The following is a 20,000-nucleotide window of genomic DNA, read 5'->3' as shown; positions in this document are numbered from 1 at the left end:
AATAACACCATTGGCAAAAACCTCACATTTAATAGCTCCATTGACAAGACAGCCCTCATTAAATATCCCAATTGATAAAACCACCCACATTAAATGGTAAAATTGCCCAAACAAACCTTAAATAGTCCCATTACCAAAATGACCCACATCAAATAGCCCAATTACCAAAATAACCCACATTAAATTGCCAATTCTCAAAACAATTAACATTAAATAGCCCTTTGCAAAACATCCAACATTAAATAGCCCAATTGGCAAAATAACCCACATTAAATAGCTCCATTGGCAAAACAACCCCATTAAATTGCAACATTCTCAAAAAAAAAAATCACATTAAATAGCCCTTTGCAAAACATCCAACATTAAATAGCCCAATTGGCAAAATAACCCACATTAAATAGCTCCATTGGCAAAACAACCCCATTAAATTGCAACATTCTCAAAAAAAATATCACATTAAATAGCCCTTTGCAAAACATCCAACATTAAATAACCCCATTGGCAAAACAACCCACATTAAATAGCCCCATTCGCAAATCAACCAACATCAAATACCACCTTTGGTAAAACAACCCGCATCAAATAACCCCATATTAAATATCCCCATTGGCCAAAAAACCCACCTGAAATACCTACATTGGCAAAAGAACTTCGTCTCAAATAGCCCACTGACAAAACAAGCCATATCAAATACCTCCTTTGACAAAACAACCCGCATGAAATCGCCCCATTGGCAAAAAGAAACCCATTCATGTGTATCTTCCTCCCGCAGGCAGTGCTACCATCACTGGGGCGAAGTGATGGACCTGTTGGCTCTCATCAACGGAGCTGTGAACTTCTTCCTTTACTAAATCATGTCTCATCAGTTTCGCCTGACGTTCCGCTATTTCCTCCACCCACCGCCGCCTTTGAATCTCTCGCCCAGAATCCCGGGGGAGACAGTCTCAACTCAGCTTTAAGGCGCAATTTCATCTACAAACACTCGGACATTTTAGTCTCTTTCAGTCGAATGTGCTACCGCGCACGTATACACATTTGTTATCACACGCGTTAAGAAAAACAATGCGTTTTTATTCTAAAAAGTCGACAGGCACGTTACATATATATATACATATATATATATATATATATATATATATATATATATATATATATATATATATATATATATATATATATATTATGCACTACCAAAACGAAATAAAAAAAAAATGTATCATATCCAACTAATGATTTCCTTTGATTTCTTATTCTTGAACTTCTTCGAAGCAGTGTCATAAATCGCCAAGAGAAATCCAGGAAAACGAGCACAGCACAGACGACCAAACCCACGAAATCCGAATATCCTAAGCGCTGGTAAGCAAGCATAACACTTCAAGTCTTTGTGAGGAAGCCCTGTGAAAGGGAGAGTCGGATTCTAAGGCTTTTGAATCACGCGCGGGAATAACGCTAATTCAAGCGAGAAATGTATCAGGTGCTTTAGTTAGGATGTAACGAGCTAATGCAATTATGCTCCTCAAGTTCAGCGTCTGAATGTCATTCTGGCAGGGCGCCTGTGTTATTGAAGGGTTCGAACTTATTGTGAAAACGGCTGCGAAATATAGCACATTATAACTTCATAACCTTTGATAATAATTTTCAAAATACATAGGTATATTTTTCGGGCCTCTCTTTTAATTTTCAGTTACCTTAATACTTTTAAATATTCCTTCATAAGGGATGCCTTTGTCTGATTTTATCTTTTTCACAAAGTTCTCACAGAAACTAGAAAGTTGATTTCATCCAGCTTTAGCAGCAGTACCAATCACAAGCCACAAAAAACCAAAATATTACAACTCGCTAACAGACCTAAGCTATAAGTACTTTTGTAATAATCAACGATACGAAATGCAGTATTCAGTACAGGCCAAGAGGAACTGAACAGAACTGGCAAGACCGCATAACACAAAGGGTCAGATTGAGCAAATCCCTGAGACCAATATTATATGGAAAAGCAATTTGTCGATCTTTACAAGTTAATCCCTTCTTGTGCTTTCCCTACCGGATATCCCCGGATTCGAAAGGGAAGAGCACAAAAGGAAGAAGAAAATAAAGGCATTAATTGCATAATATCAGTATCGCGAGAATAATATCTCGACCTATAGCGACAACTTGTCACCAATTCACTTCAACCAAGTTCTTGAAGCAATTCAGTGGTCTGGAACGAGTGTTTAGACATTCAATTAAAATGAAAAACTCTAGGACATAAAACACTAGATCAATGTCGGAAGAATATGAAATAATGGTAAGAAATACAACACCTGATGCTCTTTAAGAGAGATAAAGTAACGAATATGTCTTGTCTTTCTGTAGCTTTAGCGCACGTCCGCAAGAGCGCTTACACACAAACACACTCACATAATACAAAACTATCGGTAATTACTCAGAATATAAAGTAAATAAAATGGCTCCAAATTTTAAACGCATTTGAAACGTTAATTCATAACTGAAATTTGTTCCCTGATAGTTATTTTATATTCAAAATTTATGAAGGGATAATAGTGCATGCCTTTTGGTTTCAAGTTTTTATACAGTAGCAAACCTTCCCACATGAAGCTAAAAATTGGGTTTAAAATTTCAGAGATCGAGGTCTAAATCTTAGAATTATGGATATTTGATATAAATATACTGATATTTATCATAAATAATTGGTATTTTTATTTAATATCTAAATGGAGACTATTTGATTACAAGGTGAGATGGCAGGAGACCAGGTAGCGATCCCATTTCACCAATCAGGTCAAACACAAAAACAGACAAATGAATTGAAGTGAGACAGAGAATTAATAAAAGCCAAACAAACGATAACAGACAATTACGTCAAAAACAATAATGATTAATGAAAGTTACAAAGACATTTCTGCCTTGTTGTATAAACGAAATGTATTTGGTGTCACATTGAATTACAGTAATCTAAGATCTGCTGGAGTGTGAAATACTTTATATTTACTAAAAACTATAAATAGTTACTGACATTCGTGATGTTTATGATAAGCAAATTATATAATTATATGATAAAGGTTACTAATATATTGTAATTGAAACGTTATTATAGATGTATTGAAAAAAAAATATTTTATACTGTTTAATTTAAATGTACAGTATATAAACACACTAATACATCGATGTTTTGAAAAACTCATTTTGTATCCTACATAATTATGTTGCGTAGTGTTGGGAGTAGGAAAAATGACACACACACAGTCACGTCTTCCCTCGAACAAATATTGACCCATGAACTTTGACCTTTGTCACAAACCCACGCCCTCCTGCAGCTACCCTTTGTCTGGGCTCCCTCACCTGACTTTGCCCCTGAGCCCACAAGGTCATCCAGGTGAGCCTGAAGGTCCAAAGGTACATTTAATCGATTCTCAAAATAAATAAAAAAGAAGCGAAAAACTAAATTTATTCATAAATTCTAATTTTTTTTTTTCGATTTTATATTAAACCAATGTATGTCTTAATACTTATTTTCATTCGAAAAAAAGAAGAAAGCGAATAACTACATCATTATTACTTTATAAATTTCCTTGATTTGAATTAGTTTCATATTAAAACAATATAAATTTATAATGCTTATTTTCATTCGAAAAAGAAGAGGAAAGAGAAATATAATCATTTTACCTTTGTAAACTTCCTTGTTTTTTTTTTATTAATTCTATATCAAAACAATATATATCTATATTACTTATTTTCAATCGAAAATGAAAATAATAAAATGAGCAATTCCAACAGATGAGTGACTGATTTAGTAATACCTGCCATCCAATTAAACAATTGACAAAAAATAATCTTTATAATTTTGGGTTTCAAATAAGGATATATAATTTAATAATTTCAATAAGTTCAGCAATAATATTAATAAAAATAATAATAATAATAATTTTAATTATAATAAAGATGATGAAGAATCGATTACCACTTTTGGACTTTCTTAGCCCAGGGGATGGATCCCAACACTATGCATGAAATGTAATTATAAATATAAATATTATATATATTGTGTTCATAGATGTTTTTTTTAAATAAATGCTGTAATATTATATGGAAAATAAAAAAAAATCATGTAAATCTAATAAAAATCTTGTACATATTCTCTGATTTTCATTCATTTATGAAGTATCCTCGAAATGTAAGTAAGAATTGGACGAAAAAAAGTCATAATAATAATCATATTTAAAGTTACTAGATTAACAGTGGTCGTCTATTGAAAACGTCCCTGCCATGCGATTGCTAGACTGGGGTTCGAGACCCATTCAAGCTTGATAGTTTCTTATAGTGTCTGCTACCTCATCATCATTTTGAATTAATGATGGGGGTATTTGGGAGAGTCATTGGCTGCCATTGCCTGGCCTTCCTTGGACCTAGCTTCGGTGGAGATATTGTATATGGTCAGTCTCTAGGGCATTGCCATGATAGACCTTTAAAAATCTATTAAAGCAGGGCCACCCTTGAAACCCTTTGCTAACGGGCAAAAAATGACCCGTTGGATTTTTTAGTGGCCTGCAAGAGATAATTTAGTAGAAAATATATTTCTCTTTTTCATATAAAAATTAGATCTAAAGTCTATCCTGAATGAAAGAAATATTTCTTGCAAAATTATGAAGATTTAGCAAGTATGCAATCTCTTGTTTGCTTTCTTTAAAACGTATTTTTTCTTACTTCCTCTGAAATGGAAGGGGCACTTTTCTCTGGTAGCTCAAAGCAAACCGGACTTGTACGGGGGGGCCCTGAATAGTAACTTTAAATATGATTATTATTATGACTTTTTTTCGTCCAATTCTGAATAGTACAGCTTTGCTGATCGTAGTGATACACAAACGCTTCTACCACATTATGGTATCTACACTCATAGGGGATATATATATATATATATATATATATATATATAAATATATATATATATATATATATATATATATATACACATATATAAATATATATATATATATATATATGCACACACACACACATATATATATATTTATATATATATATATATATATATATATATATATATATATATATATATACACACATATATATATTATATATATAATTATATATATATATATATATATATATATATATATATATATATATATATATATATATATATACAAACACACAAACAGGTGGCTAGAATATATTTTCAAGAGTGGCTCTCACACTAAACAAATTGGATGATCCACGATCCTAAAGTAATTTCAGAAGCATAAAAACGGCAAAAATTACTGCTGAGATTACATCCCTGACAATTCAGTTACGGAAATACCTCATATGATATTCTATGTCATGAAAACTTCTTAATCACCTCCACAAAAAACATCTTCGTACCCTGCGCCTTTCATTTCTACATTTTAAGAGTGCGCAGAAACGCCCACAAACTCGTGATTAGATGGGACTTTTGTATCAGAGTTCTACAATGCTCTCTCTCTCTCTCTCTCTCTCTCTCTCTCTCTCTCTCTCTCTCTCTCTCTCTCTCTCTCTCTCTCTCTCTCTCTCTCTCTCTCTCCCTTGTTGATATTCTTGGTTTCACACCTTAGTCGGTAATTTGCAAATCATATCAACGAGGTATACTTATTTACACTGGGGATTTCAAGCCAATCTAGGTTCTACTAGTTTTCTTATACTATTAATTGGGAAAAAGGAAAACTGCACAAGAAATTACAGTAGTGAAAGAGATAAAATGGAAAAATAATCAGTAGACAATTATTAATATTATATAATATAATATAATACAATATAATATAATATAATATATAATATATAATATAAATGACATTTCAAAGATAAAAAAAGGATTGACCTTAAATACCGAGAAAGAGAATAGGGCTATATTTAGGGCTGACACGAGAGAAGCCTCATGTCAAGAGTATAGAATGCACGAAGAACAGGATGCAAACATTCGAAAACTGTAGAACAGAAAATAATTAACAGAGAAAAATAGGGGAGGGGGGGATTTACATTCTGAAAAAATGTTAAAACCTTTGTAATATTACACCACATAAAATAAAACTGAGATATAAAGTGAAAATAACTGATAGAGAATAAAGGGAAAATTTGAACAGAAAAAATTTTGAAACATTTGCAATATTGCACAACATAAAATAAAATTGAAAAATTAATAGAGATTAAAGGGAAAATTTAAACTCACAAAATGTTAAAACATTTGAAATATTACACCATATAAAATAAAATTTAAGATATAAAGTGAAAATAATTGAGAGAAAAAAAAGAGAAAATTTAAACTCAGAATAAGTTAAAACCTTTGAAATATTATACCACAAAGAGAAAATTTAAACTCAGAATAAGTTAAAACCTTTGAAATATTATACCACAGAAAACAATATTGAGATATAAAAAGGGAACAATAAAACCACATTCCAAAGGAAAAAAGTGATAATCTTAAACTAGATGAAGTTGGCAGTAACAAAATTCGGGTTAAATTTATAATAGTTTTGCCTCAAAAATATTTTTGTTTTTGTTCAAAATAAATAATCTTTCAAAAGAACAAGGAACAATGTGAGGTAAAATTTTTCTTTTTTCAATTCAACATTTAACTGCAAGGAGTTAACGATGAGTTTTGCAGTTCCCTTTCCGAATATAAAACTCAACACTTTAACATGAATTTAAAAAACGAAGGGTATCAATTAAAATTCAAAAGACACATTCACAGTCCTAAAAATGTACTCATTAGGCGAAATAGTTGAACGGAATTCAAATCTAACTTTTCACTGCCTCCTAAAACTTCAGACAAATTAGAAACGATTAAAATGAAACTACCAAAACTGTTTCTTCCATTACAGGGTACAATAAAGAAAATAAAAATTCTGGGTATAAAGCCATAATTGATATGCTAATGTGTTTTTCATGCGAGACTAAAACCTGAACTTATAATGAGTACAAAACAGAAAGTTTTGATTTTATGGAACAAATCAAAGGGTGTTAATAAAGTTTTACAAAATTATATATTGATATAATTTTCATTGACTAAAATAAAATATTAGAACCGGAATGTATATTAATAAACACACACACACACACACACACACACACATATATATATATATATATATATATATATGTATATATATATATATATATATATATATATATATATATAAACACATATATGCATGTATTTACATATACGCAGATAGGCTAAACTCTGACTCTTCCAATTTTAAACAAAATTCCAATAAAAGTGGCCCATAAATGTATACACACAATATATATATATATATATATATATATATATATATATATATATATATTATATATACATATACAGTAAATAAATATATATATATATACCGTGTATGTATGTATGTATATATACATATATATATATATATATATATATCACATACAAATTGAAAATTTCTAACAAAGCAAGTGCGTTTGAACAGTAAACGTGCAATTGATTAGATCTGTATGAATGCAGAACGTAAAGGTTTTTTATATAAACGTTTTATCTTCATGGAAGTGATCTAATCTTTTTCGAGTAAAATATTCAAATATATATATACATAGATCAGCATTTCAGATTTTTATCCATTGAATAAAATTTACGCTGCAAAACGTAGAAGGTATGACTGTATCATCCACGTGATTAAACGTGAGAAAAAATTTTATTTATCGGAATACTAATGACGATAGACACGGAGACTTATATAAAGAGAGAGAGAGAGAGAGAGAGAGAGAGAGAGAGAGAGAGAGAGAGAGAGAGAGAGAGAGAGAGAGAGAGAATATTAACTGTGCACACTGCAAGAATTATTTGCAAACAAGCTGAAGGAATGAAATAATACCATTCAAATCAATATGTATATACAGTATATATATATATATATATATATATATATATATATATATATATATATATATAACGTGTGCGTGTATATATATATATATATATATATATATATATATATATATATATATATATATCTATATATACATACATAATTTATACACACACACACATATATATAAATGTATATATATATATATATATATATATATATATATATGTATATATATATATATATATATATATATATATATATACATACATATATACATATATATATATAAATATATATATATATATATATAAATATTATATATATACACATGTATTGAAAAAAATGAACGAAATTTGCTGGTTCTAATTAGCAGAATGTCTTATGACGAGGATATCAAATCCCAAAAAAATGCTGTGGAATAGAGAGGACCAGTGACTTATCAATTTGAACATGCTCGAATCCATCACAGTGGGTCAGAAATTTTCATTTCAAAGTTCTATAAAGGATTATCTAAAAGCACCAATCCGAATTTATTTATACTTTCTAGTTAAATTATTTTATCTTATATGAAGACCAAAAATAACACAAAATAACCCTGAACATGTACAGGTATATGTTCCAATTTCATGCTTTTTTAATTATCCTTAAATAAAAAAAAATCAGCAACGCCATCAGTGCATCATGAGGAAGTTACCAAATATTGCACAGCGTAAAAAATAAGTTACACAACAAATGCTTTAATCATTTACCGCCGGAAATAGCTTTCAATTTAGGCACTCTCGTTATAATGTTTTATTTAATTGCGAGATACCTTTATCAAACTATGGCTTAAAAAGGACAGCTGTAAATTGGATTAGATAAATTACATCCCCAAAAATCAGAAAGTAATCATCTGACCATACATACTTGATCTTTCCCTCTACATGATATTTAGCACTCGGCTCGTTTACTGTTCAACCAAAAATGAAAACAAAAAAAAATACATGTTATGCCCTGAGATGAGCTTGCGTAAAAGTTAACAAAACCCTTAATCTTAATGCGGAGCTGAATTTCCATATATTCCCATAAACGTAGGCTTATTTGAAGTCTGTGTGACATCCATGTAAGAACTCACGGTTAAGGTTAGGGTTAATTCGGACGACCTTTTGCTCGACCTTGACCTTGACCTAAGACTTTCAAAATAGAATCACTTCCCCGTCCAACATACCAATTAATCCTTGAAAAGTTTCACTACTCTTTGGGTAAAATTGTAGCCAGGAAGTTGTTCACAAACATACAAACAGACAAATAGAGGCGAAAACATAACCTTCTCCCAACTTAGTTGGCGGAGGTAATAACAATTCCCAATACGGATACACGAACAACTAAAAAAAATTGATTCTTATTGAGGACAAATTTCTGTTAAGTAGGCTACACTTCAATCAATACATAAAATTTAATACGTATATTGTCTATACATTCTTTCTATTAACTATAAATATCACTAATCCTACCTTTTTTCCATGAAACGATTACCAAATACAATAGCCTATATTTGAAATTAAATCTCATAAAAAATTTCACTAAGCCAGTCGCAAGAAAAAAAATTGCCTAAACATTAAAATTATTTTCACGATAAGAACTGCATAATAACACTCGATTAACCAACTCAAAACTTAAAATAATTTATTATAATGTATTTCCATACAAAATTCAGTTCTTACATGCATACATTCATATATGAAAAAAAAATAAACCTAAAAATGATGGTGAAAATTCAAATTGGACATACCATCTCTTCACTTTATAAAAAGGCTATACACAAAACTGTGCACATAACAAATGTGTGCGAGTTAATATGACAAAAGGGTTTTAATTAATCTATAAAATTTGTGAATACGAAAGAATACATATAAAAATTTGATAGTCATGACATTTCGAGTGGGAATGATTTGCTTTTGCTTGAAAAAAGGCCGAGAGTTCTATTTCTGGGTATATTGAATTACATTCAATTAGTAAGTGTTACGCAGAGAATAATATTGAATGATACGAACAATTCATTCTTCATTTCATTGAACCAGGTTTATTTCTTCTAATAGGACTGAACAGAATCGCATTAATAAATGAGAGAGAGAGAGAGAGAGAGAGAGAGAGAGAGAGAGAGAGAGAGAGAGAGAGAGAGAGAGAGAGGGAGAGAGAGAAGGAGAGAGGATGGTCAGATTCATTTTCATATTCATAGCTAAAGAAGACTTGCAACTTCAAAGCCATAAGTACTCTTAACATAGAAAATGAAATTCATGGTCTCATTTTTATACAAGATAAAATAGGCCTTTATTTTCTTTCGTTAGAGAAGAGAGTGACAAGATTTAGATAAGGCGTATTAAGGGTAAGTTATCAGGACAACGTAGCCTAAAGGAAACGTACTGCTCAAGAATGCAACCTCACCATCATTGTTAGATAGGGATGGGGATTTGGGGGAGCCCATAGGTTTACTTGCCGAGTCATCAGCAGCCATTGCCTGGCCTTCCCTGGTCATAACATGATGGGGTACCTGGGTTTGGGCGCTGATCATTTATATGGTCAGTCTTTAGAGCAGTGTCTCTGTTCCTTGTATCTGCTATTTATGAGCGACATTTAAAACCTTTAATGCTACGTTCGGGAGGGTGAGGGCCACAGCTTACACTTTAAAGGGAAAAACTTGGAAATGTGCATTTCAAGAAAGATATCAGAAAACCGAACGAAATCTCTTCTCATCAATATGAAATATGCATTGAGTTCATGCAATAAATATTAATTCAACTCACAAGCGTCTCAAAGCTTATAAAATGAATAACTTTCTTATGATTTCTCCATAAGATACTTAGTATTATTTACTAATGTATTTGTTATTTGGAATGAGAGAGAGAGAGAGAGAGAGAGAGAGAGAGAGAGAGAGAGAGAGAGAGAGAGAGAGAGAGAGAGAGAGAGAGAGAGAGAGAAATGCTTCTTAGAAAGAAAAATCTAATGAACGTGGAAAGAGAAAAGAAATAAAAAGTTCATTAATGTTATCAGCGATTTTCGTGGAAGCAATTTCAAGAAATTGGTCATCGTAAAAGTCAACATACCATCATTAAATGCTTTTATCTCCTCTTCTCTCTCACCCTTTCATATGTAAAAATGAAAACTTGACTTGAAATTTGTTCATTTGGTAATTTATTCATTTTGGATAGAGGTAAATGGCGGCCGTCAAAGTATATAAGCTGATACATCAATGCGTATATATATATATATATATATATATATATAAATAGATATATATATAGATATATACACACATACATATATACATATATATATATATATATATATATGTATATATGTATATATATATATATATATATGTATATATATATATATATATATATATATATATATATATATATATATATATATATACCATCTCCATCGTTAGTCTAGTCCACAAAGGCCTCAGACATGTCCTTCCAATCGCATCTTTTTATGGGCTTTCTATGCCAGTATAAACTGTATATGTATATGTACACATTTATATATATATATATATATATATATATATATATATATATATGTGTGTGTGTGTGTGTGTATATCTTATATCATATCATCATTATATATCTTCCTACACCTACTGACGCAAAGGGCCTAGGTTAGATTTCTCCAGTCGTCTCTATCTTGAGCTTTTAAATCAATACCTCTCCATTCATCGTCTCCCACATCACGCTTCATTGTCCTCAGCTATGTGGGCCTGGACCTTCCAACTTTTCTAGTGACTTGCGGAGCATGGTTGAAAGTTTGGTAAACTAATCTCTCTCGGGGAGTGTGAAGAACATGCCCAAACCATCTCCATCTACCCCTCACTGTGATCTCATCCACATATGGCACTAGAGTAATCTATCTTGTAGTTTCATTTCTTGCCCTGCCCTGTCATTTAAATCCTTATATTCTTCTGAAGGATTTATTCTGAAATCAACATGCTCGGTTGGATATTGTTTCATTGTCATACCATGACTCGTGTCCATACAGTAACACCGATTTCACTAAACTAATATATAGCCTGATTTTCATGTGAAATTTCAGACATGATTTTCAAACTTTACTTGACCTAGCTATTGTCTGATATGCTTTTTCCAATCTTTCATTAAACTACAATTCTATAGATCCTGTACTAGAAAAAATGGTTCCCAAATATTTAAATGATTCTACCTCATTAATCTTTTCTCCTCCTAATGATATTTTATCTTCCATTGCATATTCTGTCCTCACCATCTCTGCCTTTCTTTAATTTATTTTGACCCCCACATCATGTGATATCTCATGCATTCTGGTAAGCAAGCACTAGAAATCCAGTGTTATTCTCCTAATAAGGACATTGTCATCAGCATACTCTAGATATGCTAATTTCCTATTACCAATCCCGTCCAATCCTTCTCCACCAACCCCAACTGTTCTATGCATTACAAAATCCATGAGGAGTATGAACAACATAGGTGACAACACATTTCCTGGGAGTACTCCACTGTTCACTGGAAATTAATTTGACAGGGCACCACTAACATTAACTTTGCACTTGCTAAGCTCATCAACAGACTTAATCAAATTTATATATTTAAGACGAACTCCATAATAAAGAAGTAATGACATTAGGAAAGCTCTGCTTTCTGGTTTCCCAAAGTCTCTCGCAAATACGGTTGTTAGTCCACGTCCTATCACTTGATCCTAGTAGACGCTACAACCCATGTACTACTAGGCGGACTCAAAGTCAATATCAATATTGACTCTGGGTAGAATGTTAGCCAGTAAGCCAATTGCAATCCACCAACCTATCAAACGTGAATCCAACACTTTGTGAGTGAGCCAGGAAACGCATCTGACTGGAATAGCCTTATGGCTCGGAAACGATAGGCATACGGTGTCCCATTTACTCCTATCGCAAAGTTCTCCCTATTCTCTCTTGACATAAGGAAGGATTCCTTAACTGTTTCACAAAATAATAAGTCAGAACTCTTTTCAAATGTTGTTTGCGTCAGTAGGAAACAACATTAACCAGACGTGAGGAGGCATAATTAAATTTTAATTAACACTTCACTTTCTTTGTTTGTTTTTTAATGAGCAGGAGTCCCCTCAATGGACGAAAGAAAAACGTTTAAGGTTTGAATCCTTTTCTTACAAAAACGTGATGACCTTTTTTAGCAGGTATTACGGAAAAATTAATTTGTTCTCACCGCATATTTGAATATCATAATGTAAAAAGTACGAAAATCCCGCTGAATTACACTTTCCCTACCGGCTTTTACATTTTACATTTCTGATGGCCAATGTCTAACCAGATATAGTATGAGACCATCATCTCCACAAAACTAAAAGTAATCCAGATATTGCAAGGCTTTTCAAATTGCAATTCATCAACCATCATCAGCAATCTAATCATAATCCATTTAACACAGTTTTAATCCTTCTCCCCCCCCCCCCATTCATCAGGATTCTTTTTCATTCAATATTCTAATCAACTTTCATCCAGAATCTAATTCCTTTCCTCTTCATCAAACCATTTTTTCCTATATCCCACATTATTCAAATTCTAATTTCCTGCCAGGAACTCTAAGACTTTAAAACACCACTACTGAACTTACCTCTACCTGTAAAAGGGTCTACGGACTTTAAAACCAAATTATCAGCGGTGAGTAAAATTACCGAGATATATATCAACACACAATTACTTCCGCAAGGTATTTTGCATATGCAATGATTTTAGTGCAATGAAAACGAGAGCACCAACGCTTTAGTTAGCGAAGAACTCATTGCATAAATTATAAAAACATTTCTAGAATTCTAGAATTTATTAGCTGTTATCGATTACCATAAACCATTAACATAAAATTGAAATATAACTAATACATCATGCCGGAAAAAAAAGATAAAAATTAACGCATGAATGTATATATATATATATATATATATATATATATATATATATATACACACAGGTTTATATATGTGTATATATATATAAATGAAAAAAGTATAAGAACCTAATGCATGCATGTATACATTATACATATATGTATATAAACAAATGAAAAGTATAAAAACTTAATGCAAGTGTATATATATATGTATGAATATATACACATATATACATAAATACATACATATATATACACAGACATATATACACACAGTATATATATATATATATATATATATATATGTATGTATAAACAAATAAAAATTACAATATACATATATATACATAAATATACACACATAAATATATAATATGTATATATATATAATTGGACATACCTTGTGATACTCCCACGGCCCGTCCAGTGTGTCATCAACCTTGCATCATATATCTGTAAAAGTAATGTTGTATGCTTCAGTTCACAAATTTACCAAAATCAACTTTATGACAATAGCTTCTGGTTGGTCGTGGATCCAATCTCAGTCCAAAGAAACTGAGGTTCCAGTGACTTACCACCGATAATAAGTCCTTGGAACCTCAGTTTCTTTGGACCAAAATCAAATCGACGACCAACCAGAAGCTATTATCATAAAGTTAATTCCCCCTTGTGTCTCTGATTCCGAGGCAGAGAGAATTCCATATTAAGAGGTATTTGCGGCTCATCTGAATATATGTATAACCATATTTAAATGTGAAAATTATGCAGAATAAATGCTTCAGACACATCACTTCACTTGCGTCTGTTTATGGTCTGTCTGTACCAGCCCACACCTGTAACTTTCTTAGTTCGTCAATCAATCGTCTTCTCTTCCTTCCCTTGCTTTTTTTTTACAATCCCTAGGACCCATTCTGTTATTCTTAAAAGCCATCTATTGTTTATCACTCTCATTATATGTCCTGTCCAGGTCCATTTCTTTTTCTTCCATGTTGTTGGAATATCCTCTACTCTAGCTTGCTCTTGTATCCATGTTGCTCTTTTTCTGTCTCTTAGTGTTATTCCCATCATTATTCTTTCCATAGCTCTTTGATTGTAGCCTAACTAGCTTATGCCCCAAGGCTTTAGTAAGGCTCCAAGTTTCTGATGCATTAGTTAATACTGGTTCTGATTAAAAACTTTTCTTTTTAGAAAAAGTAGCATTTTACATTTCATAATCTCATTTTCTTTACCAAATGCTCTCCATCCCATTATCCTTCTTTTAATTTCGGTCTCGTGTCTAGGGGAAAACTTACTTTCTGTCCTAAGCACGTATATCCATTAATCATCTCTAGAGGCTGGTCCATAACTCTAATTTGTCTCACTGCATTTTCATTCAACATTATCTTAGATTTACTCATATTCGGTTTCAGTCCTACATTTCCGCTATCTCCATTCAAATCTTTTATCATATTTCGTAATGCCTACCATGATTCACTAAATACAACTATGTCATCTAAATATCTAAATATTCATACCCTCATAGATTAAGAATAGTTTAGAGTCTGTAATTTTAAGAAGCTGGTTGACATGAGAGTAGATTATTTTAAGTAAATGTATGTAAATTACATAAGAATGTCGTCATTCATGTAGTTATATTTTCATTCAGTTCCTTATATATAAATTTACATTACTTTAAAGAATTAAATTTTTATTCCAGGTTTTTTTGTTACAAAGTCTTATGTGAACTTGTTAAAAGGTATGCATGACACACATGAGGAATAAACGCTAGGGATTGCATAATGTTTCCTTGTGGTTAGAAGTTGCATGAATGATCTAGACTAAACTAACTTTTTTTTTTTAGTGCTATGAGAGGAGGTGGGCAGAGTCTGCTGACAGAGTTGCCTCGCCAGGTGACGATAGAACTAAACTTAAAACGACCACATTTGCAACTGCCAAGTTGGCAACACTGACGTCGCGAGGGCCCGCCCGAACCTGCCGCCAAGCTACGAAAATGCATTAACTGGAAGTTTCTAGGATGACTGGATGACATATAAGAGGCCCCATTGCTTTGGAGAGATTCAGCCTTACATCCCGAAAGAGCCAATGTCCAACAATCCTCTCTCCAGCATCTATCCATCTAGTGTTTTCTCTCAAATATGTATAGTGTAAAGTGTTTGTTAAAACATTTTATAATTTCTTTTTTCTTTGGAAGAAGTGAGGTGAATTTGTGAGTACAGTTTATATTGAAAAATTATTTTTTGTGGGATTTGGTTAAAAGGGATTTGGTTAAAAAGTGAAGGGCATTTTTTTTTTTGCTTAACCGTTCGGTAACCTTGTGTGAGCCCAAAGGACGTAAGAGTAACAGTTACGTATATGTAAGTGTAAATCTAATTTATTTTCTATAGCGTTAAAGTGCCAACTTTTTTCATTACTTGTCAAAATTAAACATTTTCATAAATTAATTTCTAGTGAAACAAGTGATTGCATTGTAAAATTCTTGACGTGTCTTTTTTGTCATAAGCCTAAGGTTTAGTTCTGATTTTTAATTTCGAGAGATTTAATCTTATTGTTAATTTCAAATTATTTTTACAAAATATATTTATATTTGTAAAGTGTGTAATATTTCGATCACCAATAATTAACTTAGTAACTTGCACATATCACTTGACTTAGAACCGAAGTAAGAGGTTGGTTTGAGAATAGTTTCCATTAAAAGTAAAGTAATAACCACGATTTGCTTTGAGTGTAACATAACGAGACCTTTAGATAATCACTATTAATATACATTAACGTCTGGGAGTTTAGTATTATTCTCAGACCTCGGAGTTATTCTCGTGTGTATCAGACTTATGTAATATAAAGCAGGTGAGTTTGAGAGCTCGGGAATTTACGTAATTCACTAGTCGTAATAGTATGAAGTGTATAAATACAACAGTGAGGATTATAGTAGGGGACACGAACTGATTATATATATATATATATATATATATATATATATATGACCCAATCTGGGTTGTATTAAGGGGGGGTTCACACTTCACATCTTGGGGGAACCAAAGATAGAGAAAATCCATTTCTTGTTAACACAATTAGAGGGGGAGGTCATGCACAAATAATAGCCGAGTTGATCGTTTTAGACATGCTGTATTCTCTTAAGATTACAAGGGCACCCTTAATTATGATTACGTTACGTTACTAAGAAAAAGCCCTCAGAAAAATGGTACTCGGTTCGGCACACATGTCGGCACCTGGCACTCTCTATCGACCTCCAAAACCAGACTGACTGCCCTATGGGGTTTTTACCCAAGCGCCCATACATGGCCTCACTATGCCTGATCAATGATTGGTTGTTTTGACCCGAAAGTCTCATAACAACCAACCAAACTTACAACCGTCATTTCCAAAGTGCCACCCAAGCCACATCGTAACACTAAACCAACACTAAATCACGATCGGTTTATATATATATATATATATATATATATATATATATATATATATATATATAATATATACTGCATATATATATATATATATATATATATATATATATATATATATATATATATATATATATAATCAGTTCGTGTCCCCTACTATCAACAATCACAGTTACATTCATCATCTTCATACATATACACAAAACTATCCTTAACCTATGAGGGTATGAATATTTAGATATTTACATTTTCTCATTCATAAGTATGTAATTATTATTATTCATAAATTCCCAAAATTCTAAATGTACAGTATGTGGAACATACACAGCGGCTAATGCGAATTACGTCACCAAAGCGCATTACCTGTTATGATTGCTGAAAATTAATAGATTTTCTGATTACTTTTCAAAATTCAATGTAAAAGGGTTGTTTACCTTATTTGTTCATCATGAGTTTTATTTTTGCACTAGTGATTGAATGTTAATGGGTTTGTTTATATATATACAGCACACACATATATATATATATATATATATATATACATATATGTATATATATATATATATATATATACTGTATATATGTATGCATATATATACACTATACATATATATATATACATGTATATATATATATATATATATATATATATATATATATATATATATATACATATATATATATATATATAGAGAGAGAGAGAGAGAGAGAGAGAGAGAGAGAGAGAGAGAGAGAGAGAGCACACTCTGAGTGGAAGATTTTGTAAATCACCGTGATCATCAAAGCTTTACTAGTAAGGGCCACCCCTATTAGGTAGGTTTGCTATGAGATCCGACTAAAGTCTCCCAACATCACCAATTAGTAATGCCCAGTGTGGTGATGAAACGGGCAAAACCCAGACATGAATAAGGACATGTGTGAGGCCTTTGTGGATTTGAAGTGGCTGCATATGTTGTTGTTGCATATATATACAATGTGTATGTATACAAGCGTATATATATATATATACAATACTAGAAATATTTTTAAAGGTAATAAGTAAAGGAACTTGAGAACTATGCATAGTATTAAATGTGAAATTCCCCTTTTCTAATTCTATAACAGGCATTTAATGCAAATATGCCTCTTTTCAATTTTATTTTATCTTGGAAGGATTTTAATGGCAATATGATCTTTGTTAACACTCAACGCAAAAGAAGATTTCTAAGAATGTGATAAATAACAGAATCATTATTTGACATTCTTATTTCATAAGAAAACACATTACTTCAAACAATTATTCTTAATATTCTTCTTATCTTTACCAATGCAATTATCATTACTTTTAATACAATCACTGTTGCTATCATTACTTATTATTACTTATTATAATAATTATCATTATCATTAATACCATTACCGTTATGATCATTCTTTCTAATAATGACAACACTATAAAACATCATTAATATCAGTAAGATTAATATTAATTTTGACAGCAGGACTCTTGTATTTCTCAGCCCAAAACTTAGTTTTAGATTGATAATGGAAAAGGAAAAGAAAATAATCTTGGTTAGGGTTGTGATGGCCTATTGGAAAAGTTTCTGCCTGGTCCTCGCCGCTTAAGCTTGATAGTTCCTTGTGAGTTCAGGATGTGGTGTTTTGGGGAGCCTATATGTATTCTTGCCGAGTCATCAATATCCATTACCTGACCACCCAAGGTCCTAGCTTGGGTGAAGAGAAGCCTTGAGAGCTGTTCATGTGTATATGGGCAGTCTACAGTATACGGCAATGTCAGTGTCCCTTTGCCTCTGTCGTTTATAACCGGCCTTTAGAGGTAAAAAGGGCGATTATAACTCGCAAAGAATTGATGCTGGCCACGTAGGTATTGATTGAGCTAACCTAAGTTCTCTGAAAAGGGGCCTCGTTTCCTTCCTTTCTTTCACCGTCACGTCGGGCTACGATCAACATTTTTAGCTGTCTGTATTTCATCATTTCCCATTATTTATTTCATATTTTATTTTCTTTATCAATTTAGCAAGTTTCATGAAAACGATCAAAACTTATTGATGAAAATAGAGAAAATAACTCGGGTTTAGTTTCAACGTTTAAAAGTCGCTCATGAATGGCAGAGGCAAGGCACATTCGAAAATGAATCGGCGCGACAATGTTCTAGAAACTGACCCTATGTACACATGATCAGCGCCAAGCTAGGAGCCAGGCGGGCCAGGCAATGGCTATTAATGACTGAGCAGGATGCCGAGGTTGCAGACACTACAAGAAACTATCAAGCTTGAGCGGGTCTCGAACCTCAGTCCAGCAGATAGCTAGACAGTGACGTTTCAAATAGGCTACCACAACCCTATAATAAGTCTAGAATTTAGCAGGAAGACTGGGAAGAGAATGGCTTGAAAAAATGAAGTTACACATCTTGAATGGAAAATAAAAAATTTCAGCCGGCTTTTTATATTCATAATAATTAGCATTTTAACCTGCTAATTTTCCAAGGACTTACATCAAATATCTATATGTACAGTTGGACACAGAAATTCCTCGCACATCTAAATTTAACGAAGCGCACCCTGTCACACCTTTTCTGTGCGGTGAGTTCTTGTGTTTAGCCTCTCCCACCTCCTTTGTCATCTCTCCTTATACCTAAGGCTTACACTATCTCTTTGGTTACTCGTCGCGCAATAAGGGTGTGACTGGGTGCACTTTACCAGTTCGAGGTGTGTCAGAAGTACTTGTGTTCAATTGTACATCAAAGGTAACTGAAAATAAAGTCACAGGAAAGTTTTTTAAAATTAACGTTTTTTCTCGCTTATGAAATCGTCATCAATTACTCATTACGTAAC

General features: G+C 32.1%; 1 protein-coding gene across 1 annotated transcript in view; it reads left to right on the top strand.

Moving 5' to 3' along the window:
* LOC137616487 (G-protein coupled receptor dmsr-1-like) overlaps positions 1-1,089 on the top strand; it is a 335,594-nt gene extending 334,505 nt beyond the window's left edge. The window contains exon 6 of the mRNA XM_068346298.1: positions 773-1,089. Coding sequence (XP_068202399.1) covers positions 773-851 — 79 coding nt within the window. The 3' untranslated portion in view covers positions 852-1,089. The remainder of the gene's footprint in view (positions 1-772) is intronic.
* The last annotated feature ends 18,911 nt before the right edge of the window (positions 1,090-20,000 follow it).

This window comes from Palaemon carinicauda, chromosome 22, assembly GCF_036898095.1.
Source record: "Palaemon carinicauda isolate YSFRI2023 chromosome 22, ASM3689809v2, whole genome shotgun sequence".
NCBI lineage: Eukaryota > Metazoa > Arthropoda > Malacostraca > Decapoda > Palaemonidae > Palaemon > Palaemon carinicauda.
The sequence above is the reverse complement of the archived record's forward strand: the minus strand, read 5'-3'. Positions and strand labels throughout refer to the sequence as shown.